General features: G+C 36.2%; 1 protein-coding gene across 3 annotated transcripts in view; it reads right to left on the bottom strand.

Moving 5' to 3' along the window:
* Nucleotides 1–1492: 1492 nt before the first annotated feature.
* The window catches only part of LOC127634149 (calcium/calmodulin-dependent protein kinase kinase 1-like), a 135485-nt gene continuing 119682 nt past the window's right edge, over nt 1493–17295 (bottom strand). For 2 of the 3 annotated variants that reach the window (XM_052113549.1, XM_052113560.1), the window contains exons 11-18: nt 14399–14598; nt 14066–14119; nt 13790–13863; nt 11611–11698; nt 10130–10258; nt 8120–8223; nt 3507–3554; nt 1526–1631 (exon numbers count right to left, since the gene is read on the bottom strand). In XM_052113549.1, coding sequence (XP_051969509.1) covers nt 1556–1631; nt 3507–3554; nt 8120–8223; nt 10130–10258; nt 11611–11698; nt 13790–13863; nt 14066–14119; nt 14399–14598 — 773 coding nt within the window. In that variant the 3' untranslated portion in view covers nt 1526–1555. Of the gene's footprint in view, nt 1632–3506; nt 3555–8119; nt 8224–10129; nt 10259–11610; nt 11699–13789; nt 13864–14065; nt 14120–14398; nt 14599–17295 lie in introns of all 3 variants that reach the window. The other variant, XM_052113567.1, reaches the window with a different exon arrangement.

Raw genomic sequence — 17295 nt, 5'->3', positions numbered from 1 at the left:
ATAGCAATAAATTAGTTAGTATGGAGACTCTAAGTACAGTACAGTACAGTACAGTACAAAATAATAAGTGCAGACTATTTCACAGATAAAACTAATAAAACTAATATAAACCTCGAAGCATCTTTATCAGATTTGATGTCACTAACCTGACAAACTTGCATATCCAAAGATTATTTTATCCTCGAAAGTGCTTGTTGTATCAACCCGGAACCTTGTAAACACAACTTTTGTTTCCAGGTGTACTGATATAAAAAGCCTGCAGACTAGAGAAAGTTGCATCAAACAAGCCAATCAGATTACGGTTTACTAGATTGATAAAGTATTTTCAAGTTTTGTGTGTAATATGCAATATGTTTAGACTGTGCTGACACTAATTCTAACCCTATATCTGACTGGTTGCTAGAAATGTTGTTCCAGTACCAATGAGAGTCCATTTAGACAAAATGCATTCTTGAGTTTAAAAAAGCTAGATGCAGTGCAGTGAAAAACATCAGTCTAGCACAAGTTTACATACTGTAGAAAAACAAAACAAAAAAATTGCAAACAGACACAAAAACGCAGTTCGGTCTGAATTGCCCCTAAGGATGCTAATCCAGGAATGCGTCCTATTTGGCAAAATCATTGTCCTCGTGTGGGAGATGAAAAGCACTCAAGCATGTAAGTTTCATGAGAAAGCCCTGTTTTATAGAATTTACAGACTGTGCATTTTTGAGACATTTATTTTTGAGGCCTCTTTAGTATTAGTGCCTAGTGGCAATATAAGCCCATTTAATTGACACTACAACACTGTGTGCATGCGTGTGTGGTCATATATTGTATCTGAATGAAATGAGAAACTATACAGTGGATGGTATGAAAGAAAGAAGGAAAGAAACCAACATGGAAACACCATATTTCACCACAATATGGAAAAGGACATATTTCAGGCATGCTATATGAATGATAGGGCTAAGAATTGCATGTTAATGCATACAAAGTGCAAAAAGGCAGGACACTGTAGCTATTATTTTATACACAAGTACAAACATCATGGTGGCTACACTGCATCAATGTAAATGGTGCTTTTAGCTTCATGAGTTGCCATACCAATTTCAGGTCCCCATCTTCTGTCCATTCTGTAGGTCTATGTCCAAAAGACTTGAAAATTTGTCTTTCAAGGTCTTTCTTTCTGGTCCAGCGTAGATTGTTTCCAAAATGTAGGATGCGAGGACACAGTGTGAAACAGTGAAAAAGAAAGATCCAAACTGCAAGAAGGAGAATATGATGTAACCCCCCAGTTTTGCAAGGTAGGACCTGAAATGCCTCATAAAAAGAGAAGTGTTAATATAGTGGATTTGAAAAAGTGAGTGAAAGTGACCAGTTTTGAAAGACCAATAAAAGTGACAAGACTGAAGATGCAATAGAAGAACCCAGTTTGAAGTCAAGGGAAGTCTCAAAAAAAAAAAGAAAAAAAAAAAAAGGGGTGTAGTGGTGCAGTTTGGGTCATGAATCTGCTGAATGGTTTGCAAATGTATATATGGAGAACTTCATGAGCTGTGGAGATCTATGGAGACTCTCAGGAGGTGGGTGGTTCGTCCTCATGCAAGTCCTCAAGCTCCATTTCTCTACCAGCCTCTCCACTGCTCCCTTTTCTGAGAGACAGAAAAAAAGAGAGAGAAATGATAAATCAGTAGTTAGTCTTTAAGAGCCAATCTTTTGACTAACTGCACAAAGTCTGGTCAACTTTGCAGCTTATTCTGGTTAAGAGCTTCCTACATAGACAGAAAGAGTGCGTAACTGATTTGTAAAGAGACCAAAAAGTTTGTTTGGTTATTTTGTGTCATTTAGAGAGGATAAATGTGAAATCTATGATACAAAAGTAATGTTTCCATCCATTTTCCATTTTTGACAAAAATAAATAAATACGTAAATACATATATTATTGATAAATATTGATAAATAAAGCAGCGTTTCCATTCCATGCGTTTAAAATCGCCACTTTGGGGGAAATTGGTGCAAAATAGAAATGAAAAAGTTAAAGCCACAGTGGCTCTTTTATAAAAATGTCATAAATGTCTTACAGTTTAGAGCGTGCAGAAAAAAACGCGCTGCTAAACTTTGTGTTTGCTAATGTTCAGCGACAGATGTCTTATGTCTGGGAGTGAAAGTATCTCAGACAGTTCTGGGAGGTAATAGTAGCCAATCACTTTGATGACAGGCTTTGGCTCTGGCCTTTCAGAAAAAACAGAGAAACATTTAAGGTGCTATGCAATGATATTGATGATACTCTCTGAGGGAATTATGTATTCACATGGCTTGTTGAGAAAAAGATATATTATATTTTTGATGCGCATCTGTTCCATCCAAATTCTTTAGGAATATATTCAATGTTTCCATCGTAGATTATGCATGACTTTTTTATCCACCTCAAACAATTGTATACATTCTTTTTTTGCACATTTTAGAGATTTTATTTGCATCTTGGTGTTTCCATCCAGCATTTATTATGATATCAAATATGTGGATAGAAACACAGCTAGTAATAATAAACCAGCATTGAATAAACTCGATTCAAATAATGGGATGGTTATATAGAAATCTCAGAAGATTTAGCAGATCTGATCAGAATTCTGTCTAATCAGAAGTTTATTCATAGACCTAGTGTACAATGGGGCTAAAGGTCCCCCGGGGCAAAGGGCACATTTTAAATTTAAAATGTTGCAAATTTATTTTGAGACAAAATACATATTTATTTATTTATTTTTTCAGGTTTTTTTTCAAGGTGCTTAAATCAAATGTTTTTCAAAAAGAGTCGGATATGTAAAAGGAGGAATAGATTTGTTATGAACATTTTTCAAAGTGGGCTCACATTGACTGATCCGATCACTATGAAGATTCATTTGTTTATAGAACACTTGAGACGGCAAATGTGATCGAAATGAACAGGAAATGGTGCACCCCTTTCTGAAGTAGTTATTTTGAATAAACAATATCTTAATTTGTTACTCAAAAAAAGCATCTTGCCATCTGAAAATGATTTGCATTAGTGGACAAATTTTGCACTATAACTATTGCCCCTACATCTACACAATAACCCCCCCATTGCTATTGCCATTTGTGTACAATATACATCAGACATTCAGTGTACAGTTAATGGGCCTTTGAGACTTTGAGAGCACATTAACACATTGAAACAATCTTGGAGGACACGTAGTTTCACATTGAAAGGTTCTCTGCACAAACAACAGACATATCCTTACAGACACAACAGCACACAATGGCCTGAGAACCATTCATAATGAGATTCGATGAGAGATCAGGACACATGACTGGTGATATTACTGGTGTAATCCTACCAATATAATCCAATACCTTCACTCCTAAGAAGTGAAGAGATATGGGACACAAGGACAGAATGGGGGATGATATGACTCACACTGACCAATGGGAATGCATGTAGAAGGGCAGGGAGTTTGATACATGGCCTGAGTGACAAATGACAATCACCACCTGTCACAATGAGTTACCTTAACAAGGGCTGGAGTTTAAAAGAAGGACGGAACGGCCAAGAGTCCCTGCAGCAGAGAGAGAAAGAGAAAGTGGAGGAAATTGAGGACAGCATCAGAGCTCAGGGCTTTCAATGGGAAAGTGATGTAAGATTCATGTGAAAGTACGGCTGAAGCCAAGTCATTACAGACTCTTCAGCAAAGATTCCAGTAAGTCATTGTTGGTCAGAATGGCAAATAAATTAAAAGTTAATAGAACAGTTCACCCCAAAATGAAAATCTACAGCCACTCTTTTCCATAAAATAAAATTGTATAAGGACTTGATAAGGATTACAATTTTTGTATGCAGGTATAATATTTGCCCCTGGATTTGATTTTCAGGGGAATTTTTATCTTTATGATGGCAAGTTTATTTTTTTCTATCTATGTAAAACAAACTGTCTCATGCAATGACTTCAAATGAATCAATTTAATAATACAATAGTCAAGATTAAGAATGTATTACCTCTTACCCTAAGAATAAAATCAACAACAAATATTTTATGCCATAATATGTGTATCTAAGGACTATAAAATAATATTGAGAATTATATCAGATGTTACAGATAAAAAACAGAAGAATTCATTACGAGGGCATGTTTTCCCCCACCTTTTTAATTTCTGGAGCACTTTTGTACATTTTGGAGGCATTTTTGCCCTGGCCCTGTTTGGAATGATATGGCAATGTGTACATAATAATAACATATCTGGGTGAACTATTCTATAATAGTCTTCCTTTTTTCAACATTCAAGTCAAGAGCTACAATAAACATAAATTTGTGTATACATTTAAAGACAACAGTCTTATACTCAGATATACTCTACAACATCTGCCGATCTAGTTTCAGTCCAGTCAAAGACACACAGCATTATCATCAAGTCCCTACTGAAGAGAGAAGCATATGCCCAAACGCTTTTGCAAACTCATTAAAAAGAAATGCCACACATATTTGTCCAGCATGAACTGTGTTTAACACCCGGCATTTGACAAACACCAGAGAAAATATTATAAACCAACACCAGTCTGTGCTTCATGAGCATTAGATTATGTTACCCACACTCAGCCTCTGCTCTCTATTCTAAAGGTAAAAATGAGAAAGATTTTGAAGGTGCTGGAGGCTTAAAAAAAGCCAAATTTTCATCACATGCAACAAATGTCTAGCAGTATGGCAATTTCTGTTCCCCTTCTGCCAGGCTGGGTCGGTTCAGTGATGTGTATACGTAGCTTAATACCAAGTCCTAACCAGGACTGACAACTTTCCAGCCTTCAGTAAATTTTCTGCTTACACTAACAGCAAAAGGTTGCTTAAAATGACAAATCCACAACAAATAAGAATATATTTCATGGTTATTTTATACAGCTATGGAGCGGCATTTTGGACCAATAACATTTAACTGTGGGCAAGGTAACCAAGCATAATGTGATGCACAAATATTAACCAAGGGACAAAATGAAACTCTGTTCAACTGTCGCTTATGTCCAGGCCCACACAGAATCTGCGCAAGCAGAAGTTGGCAGAAATTTCAGCAGATTTCAATTATATTAAATTATTAAAAATGTTGGCTAATTTGATTATACTTTTAGCTAACAATAAACGTGTAGTGGTTTCAGCTCAGTTTAACACATTTTAGCACATTTAAATAAATTCTGAAGAATTCTCCTGATTTGTTCTCACAAACATCACATTAAACAACCCGATCTCACAAAAATTTGCTCATATTTTACAAGCTGGTTATTTCATGTAGTTTCATACGATTTCATCATGAGCACATGTCCGGATGTATAATGTGGAAGTAAGCACGAGTTCCGTGTGCGAGGTGTCAAGAACATGCTAATTAATATTATGCCCTTACCCAAGCCACTTATATGAACCTAACCGATCAGTAGGGTGTGTAAACATAACAAGAGGCTGTTGTGTGTGACAGAAGCAAGTAATTGTTGTGTATTAGATAAAAACTATGTCGAACGACGTCATTGGCTGTAGTAAAGGTCATACGAATTCATACAATTGTAGTCATATGATATCATACGAATTAGACAAATTTTGAAAAGTTGTCATGAATCCTTAGGATATCACTGTGAGAGCGTGTTGCATTAAATGTGAAAAAAGTCATCGGATTCCAGCTGGGTCTGCTTACGTTGCCTCAAATTGTCAAATCTTACCAAAAATGTGTGATTGCGTTGTTGATGCATACTGATCGGCATAGGACTGAAACAATGATTAATCTTTTTAAACTGTCATGGGAATGCTTTAGTCCATTTGAAGTCCATTGTGACGAGGAGGAGGGTGTGGCCGAGCCATAACGATGGACGTCCAGTGATGAATTAGCCCAATCAGCCGGTAGACGGATAAAGAGGACACAGGGATGCCAGTTAGAGAGAGAGAGATGCACAAAGTTGTATGTGTGCACGTCAGTTTTATGTTGTGTTTTGTTAATTTTTGTCATTAAAAGTCCATTGTTACAGCCCAGCCACGCCCTCCTCCTCATTACATCCACACACTTCCCTATTTCCTTCAAATATTTGATTAGTCACTGTGCCAAACTTGGACAGACAAAGACTGTCTCTCGACAATGATAAAACCCACTGTAGCTCGACTATAACTGCACATGTTAACATACTTAGAGTGAACACCCCTTGTCGCTTGTCACTTTATTGTGTCAAAGCTGGTTAGAACACATTTTAATCTATTCGTCTTGAAAGGCAAGATAATTTCAGAGGCCTGTGAATACACAGACAAACAGAATATCTCAAACACCATAGAGATGGAGCAAATAATGTACCATAATGAATGCAATCTTGATGAGTTTCTCGAGAAAATTCTGCTTGCTGTCACAGAGGAACAATTGCAGTTGATTGAGTGTACATGAATGCTTCAGAAAGGGAGGAACAGAGTGTGTTTAGATGAGAAAGGATAATGGTAAGGGTGCAGGAGGAAGTGTGTTCAACCTGACACTGAATTATGGATGACATGTAAATAAGCACAGCTGACAGTTAGAAGGCCCTCCACAGTGTTTATATGATAAGATTCTACCAACTGGAGTAACTGCTGTACTAGAACGGAAAAAACATCTGGCAAATTGCTAATAAAAAAATTATGGAGGTAAATGAAAATACAATCAACTGCCTCCTGGGGAAGGAGTCATTGGTCTGCTGAGTCACTGCATTGATCTTGCATTGCATCTCATTTCCAGTCAGATTTCACCTTTGCAAATATGGGAAGGACTTACCAATAAAGCAGCTAAGTTTGTTTACAGCTAATCAAGTGACATTTCTTTCTTGATTGGACAAAATGTACAACCACTGAGGACGACACATCTGAACAAACAGACAGCGGTCAACATTAAAATAATTGCAATGTTATTTGTCTTCAGGTGTATCTTAGATGCATAGAGAGAAATAATCAGACTGATTTTATTGATCCAGGGCATTCAGCAGAAAGGGAGTAACCCTCTGCTGATTCTGACAGCCATATAACAGGCAGCACACAGAGAGGAAGAGTGCTGTCCTTGGAAAAATAAAAAACTCTTAAGTGGGAGAAACCGCACCATGGAGACTGAAATGATTTCATGGTGACACATACTGTCAGTTTAGTGGGCAGAATTATTGTAAATGCTGCAAGTGAATAACAGCAAAAAGCATCTTTGAGAATAACTGTCATGGAAAGAATGGTGGAAACAACTTCCAGAGAAACTGACAATTTGTGTTGTTTTTTGAGACTGTTGGAAATACCTGTTTTAAACAAGATGGAAATCAATAAAACAGAAAGAAAGAAAGAAAGAAAGGAAGATAGAGAGACAGAGAGAGAGAGAGAGAATGAAAAATATAAATATATATATATATATATATAAAAGAAAGACAGCAAGCAAGAAAGAAAAGAAAGAGAGAGAGAAAGAATAAATGAAAAAGAGAAAAAAATAAAGATTAAAAAATAAATAAAATAGAAGGACAGCAAGCAAGCAAAGAAAGAAAGAGAGAGAGAAAAAGAATGAATGAAAAAGAGAAAAATAAAGATAAATAAATAAAATAGAAAGACAGCAAGAAAAAAGAAAGAATGAATCAATATATAGGCAGGTCTGTCTCAACCATCTTCCTCTTGAGCCTCATCTCATCTAGAAAACGCTTGAACATCTCATATAAATGATTGAAAACGAAATCTAAATGATTGATAATGAAGATGAAGACAGCCTTCTACTCAGGGCACTGCGGTGGAGAAAGTTCTAGACAGGAATTGTGAAACCATCACGTCCCAGATCTTTCAATGCAGTGCTCACATAATGCAAGAGAAACACTGGCTGAATCATGCTACTATGGAAACGTATGTTGGCTGCAAAAGAAGTAATGGGGGGCTATTAGCACACCTTCCTTTTCAAACAGATAGACATGACGTTTGAATTATTATGCTGCAACCTTGACTATGAGAGAGAGAAAAAAGCAAAGAAAGAGATTCTTAAAAAAGGCTTGTGAGGAAAAGGAGAGTCATTTGGATTTGTCCAGCAATATTTATATAAATTTACAGATGGCCATTGGTGACACTACAATTTGTCCATTTTGTAATTCATAGAGAAACAAGTGTGTGAGTGGAACACTTACATAAGCAGACTGCCTGGTGCAGACATGGATCTCTCCTCTCTTCTGCTGGGACACTCAAATGGATTCCCAAAGGAACGCTTCCTTAACATGGCCTTGACCAATATCTACCATAGCACATGAAAGAAAGGATAGATGCTTTTTACTTGGATAAATTGTACAGAAAATGGCATGTGGAAATATAGCTGTTTAGTATAGCTGTTACAATTATATTTGCAATGTGTTTTAGTATAATTTTAGAGTTTTTCTAACATTTCATTCTACAACATCAATTATACAAAGAACATAGAATTTTGAAGATGCTGTGTGCTAACTTGCAAACAATTAGCTACATAAGGATTTACATTTGTCCTTGGAATTATCATGCAGGGAAAGTTACATCCTTGTGGTTGTTGTGGCCATTATTAAAATTTTGACTTAGAATTTTTTAAAACATAGCAGCCTCAAAATTCACATTTGAGGAATGATTGGTGGTCATTTAAAACCTGGTCTCAAAGTAAAATGTGACTATATACATTTTTGCAAAACTTCTTATACCTTCCTCCAGGTTCAATTTCCTGCAGTTTCCAGGTGAAATGAATCCTAGAGGCGCTACAACAACTGTGTATTTTATTCATTTGACTCAAATTATGACTTTAATGGCTGATTATGACTTTATAAATACTTGTTTTTCCAATCTATTACTCAGACCCTGCTATTTTAAGATATTGACACACTTTTACTTGCATCTTTTGAAAAACGAACATTTTAATGCTTGTGTTACAGACCCATCTACATACATACACTTATTTCAACTTGAATAGCTTGCACAGTAGCTCACTTGATAGGGCGTTGGACTTAAAGTTGGAGAATCGCGGTTCAAGTCCGGCCATGAACTCAAACTGACAAGTGACATTAAAGAGTCTTGGCTAGGTTTTAGTTTTACATTAGAGAGGTATGTTTTAAAAACATCCATCTAAAATTCACCTTAAAGTCAGCATGAAATTAAAATTTACCCTATCTATATTCTAAATGCATGTTATTGATCTTATTGTGAACGATTCATCCATGTGTATGTTTTATTTTTTTATCATTTTTTTGACCTCGTAATCTTTAATCAAAATGTAATAACTCGATCTTCCGGTGAAATGACAGACTTCTCTCTGGTGACGTATGCAGGACTTTCTAATCATTTAGTTCATTTAAACCCCGCCCTTTTCTTATAAATACCACAACCTTGCATAGAGTTGAATGAAACATGAATCGCATGTTAGTGAAGATTGCACAGTGTATTTTCGTTAGTTTTCCTTCAAAACTATCGTTCCTTAACCCAAACTTCCTTGGTTATTTGCAGTTGTGTTCAAGACATTTCACGCCTGAATTGCTGAGATGATGACTAATGGATACAATTCTTCCTAATCCTCCATAATTTATTTATATTTTTGAATGCAGTTATCTTGGGATGCCCAGCATGAGTAAATGCTTTTTTCCTTTATATTTAGTGTATTGTGATTCGAAACGTTCAAATAACTTCAAACTTCAAATATCAAGTACATTTTGAGTTGCAAAAATGTTGTAGAGCAAAACGTGCCTGCCTTTCAATTAATCGCAAACCTCTATTCTATAAACCCATTGGAAATTCCTGAAGGAACCCATGGCTCAAAAAAGCTTATTTAGGACTACTTTTAGGGTTTTAGGACCACAAACGGTACAGAACTATACAACTGAGTGAAAAAATACAACATGTATTTCATGTATGAATTAAAAAACAGAGGTCAGCAAAAAATATTTTCTGGAACATGTTGGTGTGAAGAACATCAAGGAAATGCTATCAGTTCAGTGGCAGGGTCAGTTTGACATGTGGTGGGGTTTTATTTGTATGGTGTGAGGTCAAGCGTGTCTTAACATTCTTATTCAAACACTCATTAAGAACAGTGAGGTGTATTATACACAAAGGGCATGTTCAAGTGTTCATGTAATTACAATTCAATAGCACATGTTCATGTGTTACTTTTAAAACACAAAAAAACTTACCACAGCAGAAAGGCTAGGGACAAACTTTACAGAGTTCTGCACCTCCTCTTCAGTGACTTCCACCACAGTACAATGTTCCTCTTCTAAAGGCAATGGGTCTGCCCCATCATGAGTTACCCAGGGGTCCGCCTGTAAACACACACAAACACACACGCATGCACGCACACACACACACACACACACACACACACACACACACACACACACACACACACACACACACACATGCTGTAAATGAGAATTAATTACACTTACAGTGATTTTCAAAAGGTCCAAAAGTCTGAGTCCACTAGTTAAAATGCTTCTAAAATTTTTTAATTGTCTTTTAAACTGTCATGAACTCCTCAAGTTTGTGGAAAACCTGATGATTCCTGTTATCCCAGAATGAATTTCAATAATAAATTACTAATATTCCCCATAGCATCTTGTGATTGTGAAAACATGGTCAATGTTACAATTTATTTTAGTGATCTAGAATTAGTGCAGAATTTGAAATATGTCTTATAAATTAAATGTTTTTCTTTTCCCCCCTCAAAATCAAATTTAATCAAAATAATTTTATTTTAAAGTTTAAATGGAATTTGAAATACCAGATTTTCGAAACAAACTGTAAAAGGAATGCAATCCCAATCCATCCACTCCATCTACTCCATCCATTCAAAAGACAAAGTGCTTAAAGCAATCAAATATTTGTCCTACAAACAGAAAATTAGAACAAGGATATAGGAGTGTTATTAGAACAAGGATGCTGCTGAGTAAATGTAGGGCGTGCAGCTCTGATTAAAGTGTGCTATGGGGATCTGGGGATCACTGCTTTAATGGAACATTTTCTGGGTAATGACATACAGCCAGTAGTCTCTGGAGGCCAAGTGTGTGTGTATTAGTGTAAGTATGTGTGTGTGTTAACTATCCACACACACTGTCACACTGAGACAGCAGATGGAAGTTTCCAGAACTGAACAAAAAATTCCTTCCATGGGGATTAGCTGATGTATTTCTGTCCAAACTTCAAGACATTTAGATGATTAAAAAAATGATATCAGAGATAGTGTGTTCAATTATACAGTATTTCATTAAAAACAATCCTTGAAAATGGCTCAAGGATGGCCTTCAATAGAAACAGTGCTACCATTGTGAGACTGCAGACTATGATAATGAGACTCTTTTTAAAATATTGAATATAATTTGAATTTAAAGTGATGTCTTTGTAGGAATGATACACTCTCTCTGGTATACAAGGGGGAGTTGAGTGGCTTCTGCAGCAGTTTTGTGAAGAGGCCTAGTGAAAAAAATCTGTTGAGGGAATGTATAGCGTTAGCCTGATCAAAAGGTAAAATACAGAGGTTTGTTTCTGTGTAAATAGATTCACTTCTCAGTGGATCTTTGAAGCTCAATGTCTTGAGTTCAGAAGATGAAGGTGAAAGCGATTACTCGCCACAGTCAATGTCATAATTCCTCCAATGTGTTTTTTCCAGACTTACTTTGATCTCTGGAATGGTGATCCTTGTGTCTGGGGCTTTGTCCAGCATTCGTAAGATTAGGTCCTTTAGCCCCTGGCTGACAGCAGGCCTGCGATATCACACAAACACATACCAAACAGTTGAAGCAGGAAAAACTGCTAGATAATGACAGCATGGTTTTACTAGAGGTGAGACACACTGCAGATAGAAGAAGCACTGTTCCAAAATCCTCTCTGACTGTAACACTGTTTCTGTAAACATCACCGGTGCTGAAGAACTGCCCTGGACTAAACAGAGTAGGAAAAAAATAGATGCTGAATGGATTTATAGCTTGAGTTTCAGAAACACCCTTACATAAACAAAGACATATATTAAGTTACCACACCAGTTATTAGGCTGAAAAAGTAACCTAACCTTACTTTTGTGAGTTAATTTGCAAGTAGAGTACTTAATAGTGGAATAAAATGAGCAGCGTAAAGAATAGTTGGGTAGAGTACAATATAGCACAGCAGGGTTGAGTAGCGTACAACATACGAGAGGAGATTAATGGTATTGTAGCAATGGTATAAACCTTATATGCATACCCTGGGAATTTTGTGACCCTGGGACCTCATGACCCCCCCCCCCATGTTCACATACAGTACATATACATATTTGTTACTCAATGTGGCGCTGTTTTTTTTTTTCTTCAATTATTGGCTTGGCTTAATTTATATTTGACATTATTTGATGAAGAAGAAATGGTGGAAGTAAACTATAGCAAGTACAACACATGAACAGTTGGATATGGCTCTTGCCATGTGGGTGTCCTACTTAGATTCTGTAAGTTTATTCGTAAATTGCCTGAGACAATACATGTGTGGCTTATCAAAACATATTCCATTCAATTATTTTCTAATTGTCTTGAAAATACTTTGACAATTTGACACTATCTAGGCATTTGTGATAGATATATCATATGTACAGAGTCGCTAATGAACCAATATATTTAATAATGTTTGGCGAAACACCCATGGACGTAAGGGTTAACAGAGCACAGAGTACATTATACTAAATCCTGGTTGAGAAACGTACGGTAAAGCAGAGATAAGTGAAGCGGAGTATCATATAGTATATTAGAGCATAAAATAAATTACATAAAAATTGAGTTTCCCAACTGGAGGTTCCTCTGGTTGTTCTTAATGAAACAACTGTTCATTACCTTGTGATAGGAATGCCAAATTAAATTACAAGCACTACAGGTATTTCAAGAAAATAATTTTGTTACAGTTAAATTGAGATAGTGATTGCATTGCCTCTTGCCGTAATGGCTCAAACATAGAATAAGATGCAGCAAGTGTGTATGTGTGAGAGGCCATAAGAGAGAATCTTTCATTAGCTTGTCCAAACACACACCTGATGACATTCACCCGACTGGCCTCTGGCCTTTTACACACACACACCTGATGACATTCACCCGACTGGCCTCTGGCCTTTCACACACACACACACACACACACACACACACACACACACACACACACACACACACACACACACTTGATTGATGTACATCATTCAAATAGACACACAAATGTCATAAGAGTAGTTAACATGGTGTTGACATGTCCTATGGTGTGATATGCTACACTACAACTCCATTATGCAGCTTTAATTACCTTATTTACTGAGGGACTACATGGAATATTTGTACTTTTAAATGTAGATTTTCCATGATGCAGGACTAATAAAATGAACTAATAAAGGCAAAAAGCATGATTGAATATGTTAATGCTATTAAAATATACAATTTCCCTTATACATTCATACTAATTTTTACCTAAAATATTGATGTTGTTTAACAAATAGTTCAGGGTCATATTATTTGTCAACTACCTACAGTAAAAACAAATAAACCTATATTTACAGAAAGTGGCATTTCTGCAACTGGTTGAGCATGGTGCAAGTAATGCAATGCCAAGGTCATGGGTTTAATTCCCCGGGAATGCACATACTGGGAAATATTTACTTTAGCTTGTCGCTTTGTATAAATGCATTTACTAAATGTGCAAATGCAATGTTAATGTAAACCATTCATCTCCCAACTGCATACACTCAAAGACCTCTGACATTTTCTCTCTCTGTGTGCTCTCTGTCTTTTATCCTCTGTATCTCTCTTCCTGCAGGACAGCAAATAAGCCATACACAGCAAGTGACTTACATCTCGGGGAACTCCACCGGCTTACTCTTGATCTTATTGTGAAGTGCAAGTATGTACTCATCAATAAATGGGCACTGGAGGACAAGGAAGAAAAATAGAGGAAGGGTGGGAGAAAGCACACAATAAATCACACAAGTGCCACTGCAGTATCACACTGTCTTGTGTATTGAGCATTCTGATATGTAATCTCAAAGAGAAAAGTTACTGCTATCACTCTTGTCAAAGCAGAAGCAAGATGAACTATTGTCTTTCTCCATCCTACATGAGCAGACTTACCTTGCCATACACAAAGCAATAGAGGGTCACTCCCATAGCCCACACATCCAGAGCCTACAACACAACACAGTGACGTCTGTTACAGATAATTCTATAGTGTGTTGCTCTATTCAGATGATTGATTGTCTTATTCTGACCTTAAAGGTGAAATGTGTAAATGTCTCCATTTTAAAGGAATCACTTTATAAGGCTTGTAATATAGTGAACAAGTCGTATGGACCACTTTTAAGATACTTATATGGTGCTTTTTGTCATTTGGAGCTTGAAAATCTCAGTCCTCATTCACTTTCATTATATGGAAAAGAGTGGCCAAGATATTCTTAAAAACTTTACCTTTCCACTGAAGCTCTTGCGGCTGTCCGATAGTGTCTCTGGTGCCATGAAAGCAGGAGTACCGGCAGTGCTGGAGAGCAAGGCATCATTACCCTCAAACTGGTTACTGACCCCAAAATCAGCAATCTTGACATGTCCATCATCTCCCAATAACAAATTAGATGGTTTGATATCCCTGTGAACGATCTTCTGATAGTGCACTGAGCAAAAATAAAGAACATATTGAAGAAATATTGAGAAACAAACAACTCACTATTTAAATTCAGAAATCATTTGTTTTGACATACAGTAATATTACAGGTACATTGTGCATGCATGTTCTATAAGTGAAAAAACAATAATGGGAAGCTATGTTTCAAAAGCTTGCTGTTTGCTGATAATCGGCTTCAAATCCCACATTTTTATTAACTTGATCAAATAAATGTACTTCATTTATCTTTAAAGCTTCTTTCGAAGTTGTTTGAAGAAGTTTTAGAAGCTTTTTAAAAAACAGTTCAACAACAAAATTAACATTCTATCATAATTTTCTCACCATCATGTTGTTCCAAACCCATATGATTTTCTTTCTTCCAGGGAACAGGAAAGGTGATTACTTGAAGATTATCTGAAGAGTATCCTGGTCATTCCTTATTCACTTTCATTATATGGAAAAGAATGGCCAAAATATTCTTCAAAAATTCACCTTTTGTGTTCTACGAAAGAGAGAATGTCATATGTTTTGGAATGACATTGGTTCATTCCAAGTGGTTAAATGTGGTTAAATGACAACAGATTTTTTTTAATTTTGGGGAAACTATTGTTTTACAACAGGAACTTTTTATTACTTAAATTTTTTTACATTATATGTAACACAGTGTTGGGTAGATTACTTTTGAAATGCAATCTGGTACTGAATATAAATGGCAAAAGTGTAATTGTACTCTGTAACAATCTTTTAAATTACACTTTATAGATAATCTAATCTGATTACTTCAGGATTTACATTAGTTTTATGAAAGTTTTAATGTACCCCTTAGCACCCTCTTGCTGTTAAATGGAGGTTCCTGGACCCCAGTTTGAAAACGTCTTTTTCAATGGATATAATAAAGGATATAAATAAAAGGCATAGATCATATAGCTAACCAAGAGGGGAACCTGAGATTACCTAGCAATGGAATAGGTCACACGAAAGACCACATGATTTCCACCCTCTCGTGAAGCTTACCGGAAACGCTGATTTAGAGTTAAAATGTTCTTAAAGATTTATACTTTTCACACCAAAAGGGATCGTATCACTTTAGAATACATTAATTTAACTGCTGGAGTTGTATAGATGACGTTTATGCTGACTGTCTGTGATTTTTGGAGCTTCAAAAATCGGATCGTCATCCACTTGCATTTTAAGGACCTACTGAGCTGAGATATTTTTCTAATTTTCTTCAAATGTGTTCTGGTGAAGAAAGGAAGTAATACAGTAATAAGAGAATTTTCATTTTTAGGTGAACTATCCCCTTAAGGTTAAGCACAGCAAGTCAAGTGATGGTAAAACATCAAGTGTATAGTGACTGCAAGAAGTCTCATCTTATCTATGAAACAGACAACAGGTTCAACAGGGTCACACTGGCCCAGGCACACAGGAGCTGAATTTGACTGGTTAAGAAATGCATTCCTGTCTCAAGTGGCCAATCAAAGATAACCTTGACTGCCACTTATCATCTTTCAGTCTTATGTCATTATGGTTTTATGTGATTAGACAAGAGCCACGTCTTTGATCTCTGTTCAAGATGACACGTATGTTAATGAAAAGAGAAAATCCATTAAAAGGCAACAAAGATGTGTGCTCAAAGTGCAAGCAGGTTATTGTACATTATTATTTCATTATTGTCAGCATGCAAGGTGAATGTGACATGTCAAGTGTGCCACAGCTTATGTACTGTATTCAGTCTCTTGTAAGTTAGAAGAAGCAGTTTACATATCATAATACCTAAACACAGACACACACACACACACACACACACACACACACACACACACACACATGTTGTGTTTCCATGTTTTATGGGGACTTTCCATAGACATAATGGTTTTTATACTGTACAAACTTTATATTCTATCCCCTAAACCTAACCCTACCCCTAAACCTAACCCTCACAGAAAACTTTCTGCATTTTTACATTTTCAAAAAACATAATTTAGTATGATTTATAAGCTGTTTTCCTCATGGGGACCGACAAAATGTCCCCACAAGGTCAAAAATTTCGGGTTTTACTATCCTTATGGGGACATTTGGTCCCCACAAAGTGATAAATACACGCTCACACACACACACACACACACACACACACACACACACACACACACACACGAGTACTGTTAATTTTAACAGTAATAGTATGCATGCATGGTCTGATTGCTCTAGTAATTCATATTAACCTAGCAGATTACTTAAATCTTCTCTGATTTACAGTTCTGGATGTGAGTAAATAGGTACTTGTTTATTAATGATATTCTGTTTTCCGCCTACTTTATGTGAGCTGTAATAGCACAACATTAATTGCACCTTTACATAAAGCTTACTCTTTACATACAAAACAATGATAATAGCTTTATTTAAATATTCAGGATGAAATGCTATTACAGAGCATTTAGTGCCTGGTTAAAATGGATTGTGAGTAGTTAATGCACAGGTTTTTGCACTGAAAGTTCTGTGTACAAAGTAGTGCAACTGTTGCAAAAGTGAATTCGATATTCAGTGTATGGAATCCTTCCAAGAAAAATGGACTGTGTGAGCACTAATGCAGGTGAGATTTACACAACCACAAATTCCACTTACAATAAAACAGAGTATGAATGCATGCACTGATTGCTTTCATGCTGTATATTAAACTAACAGATTACTTCAATTTTCTCTGATCTTC

Source organism: Xyrauchen texanus, chromosome 4 (assembly GCF_025860055.1).
Source record: "Xyrauchen texanus isolate HMW12.3.18 chromosome 4, RBS_HiC_50CHRs, whole genome shotgun sequence".
Taxonomy (NCBI): domain Eukaryota; kingdom Metazoa; phylum Chordata; class Actinopteri; order Cypriniformes; family Catostomidae; genus Xyrauchen; species Xyrauchen texanus.
The sequence above is the reverse complement of the archived record's forward strand: the minus strand, read 5'-3'. Positions and strand labels throughout refer to the sequence as shown.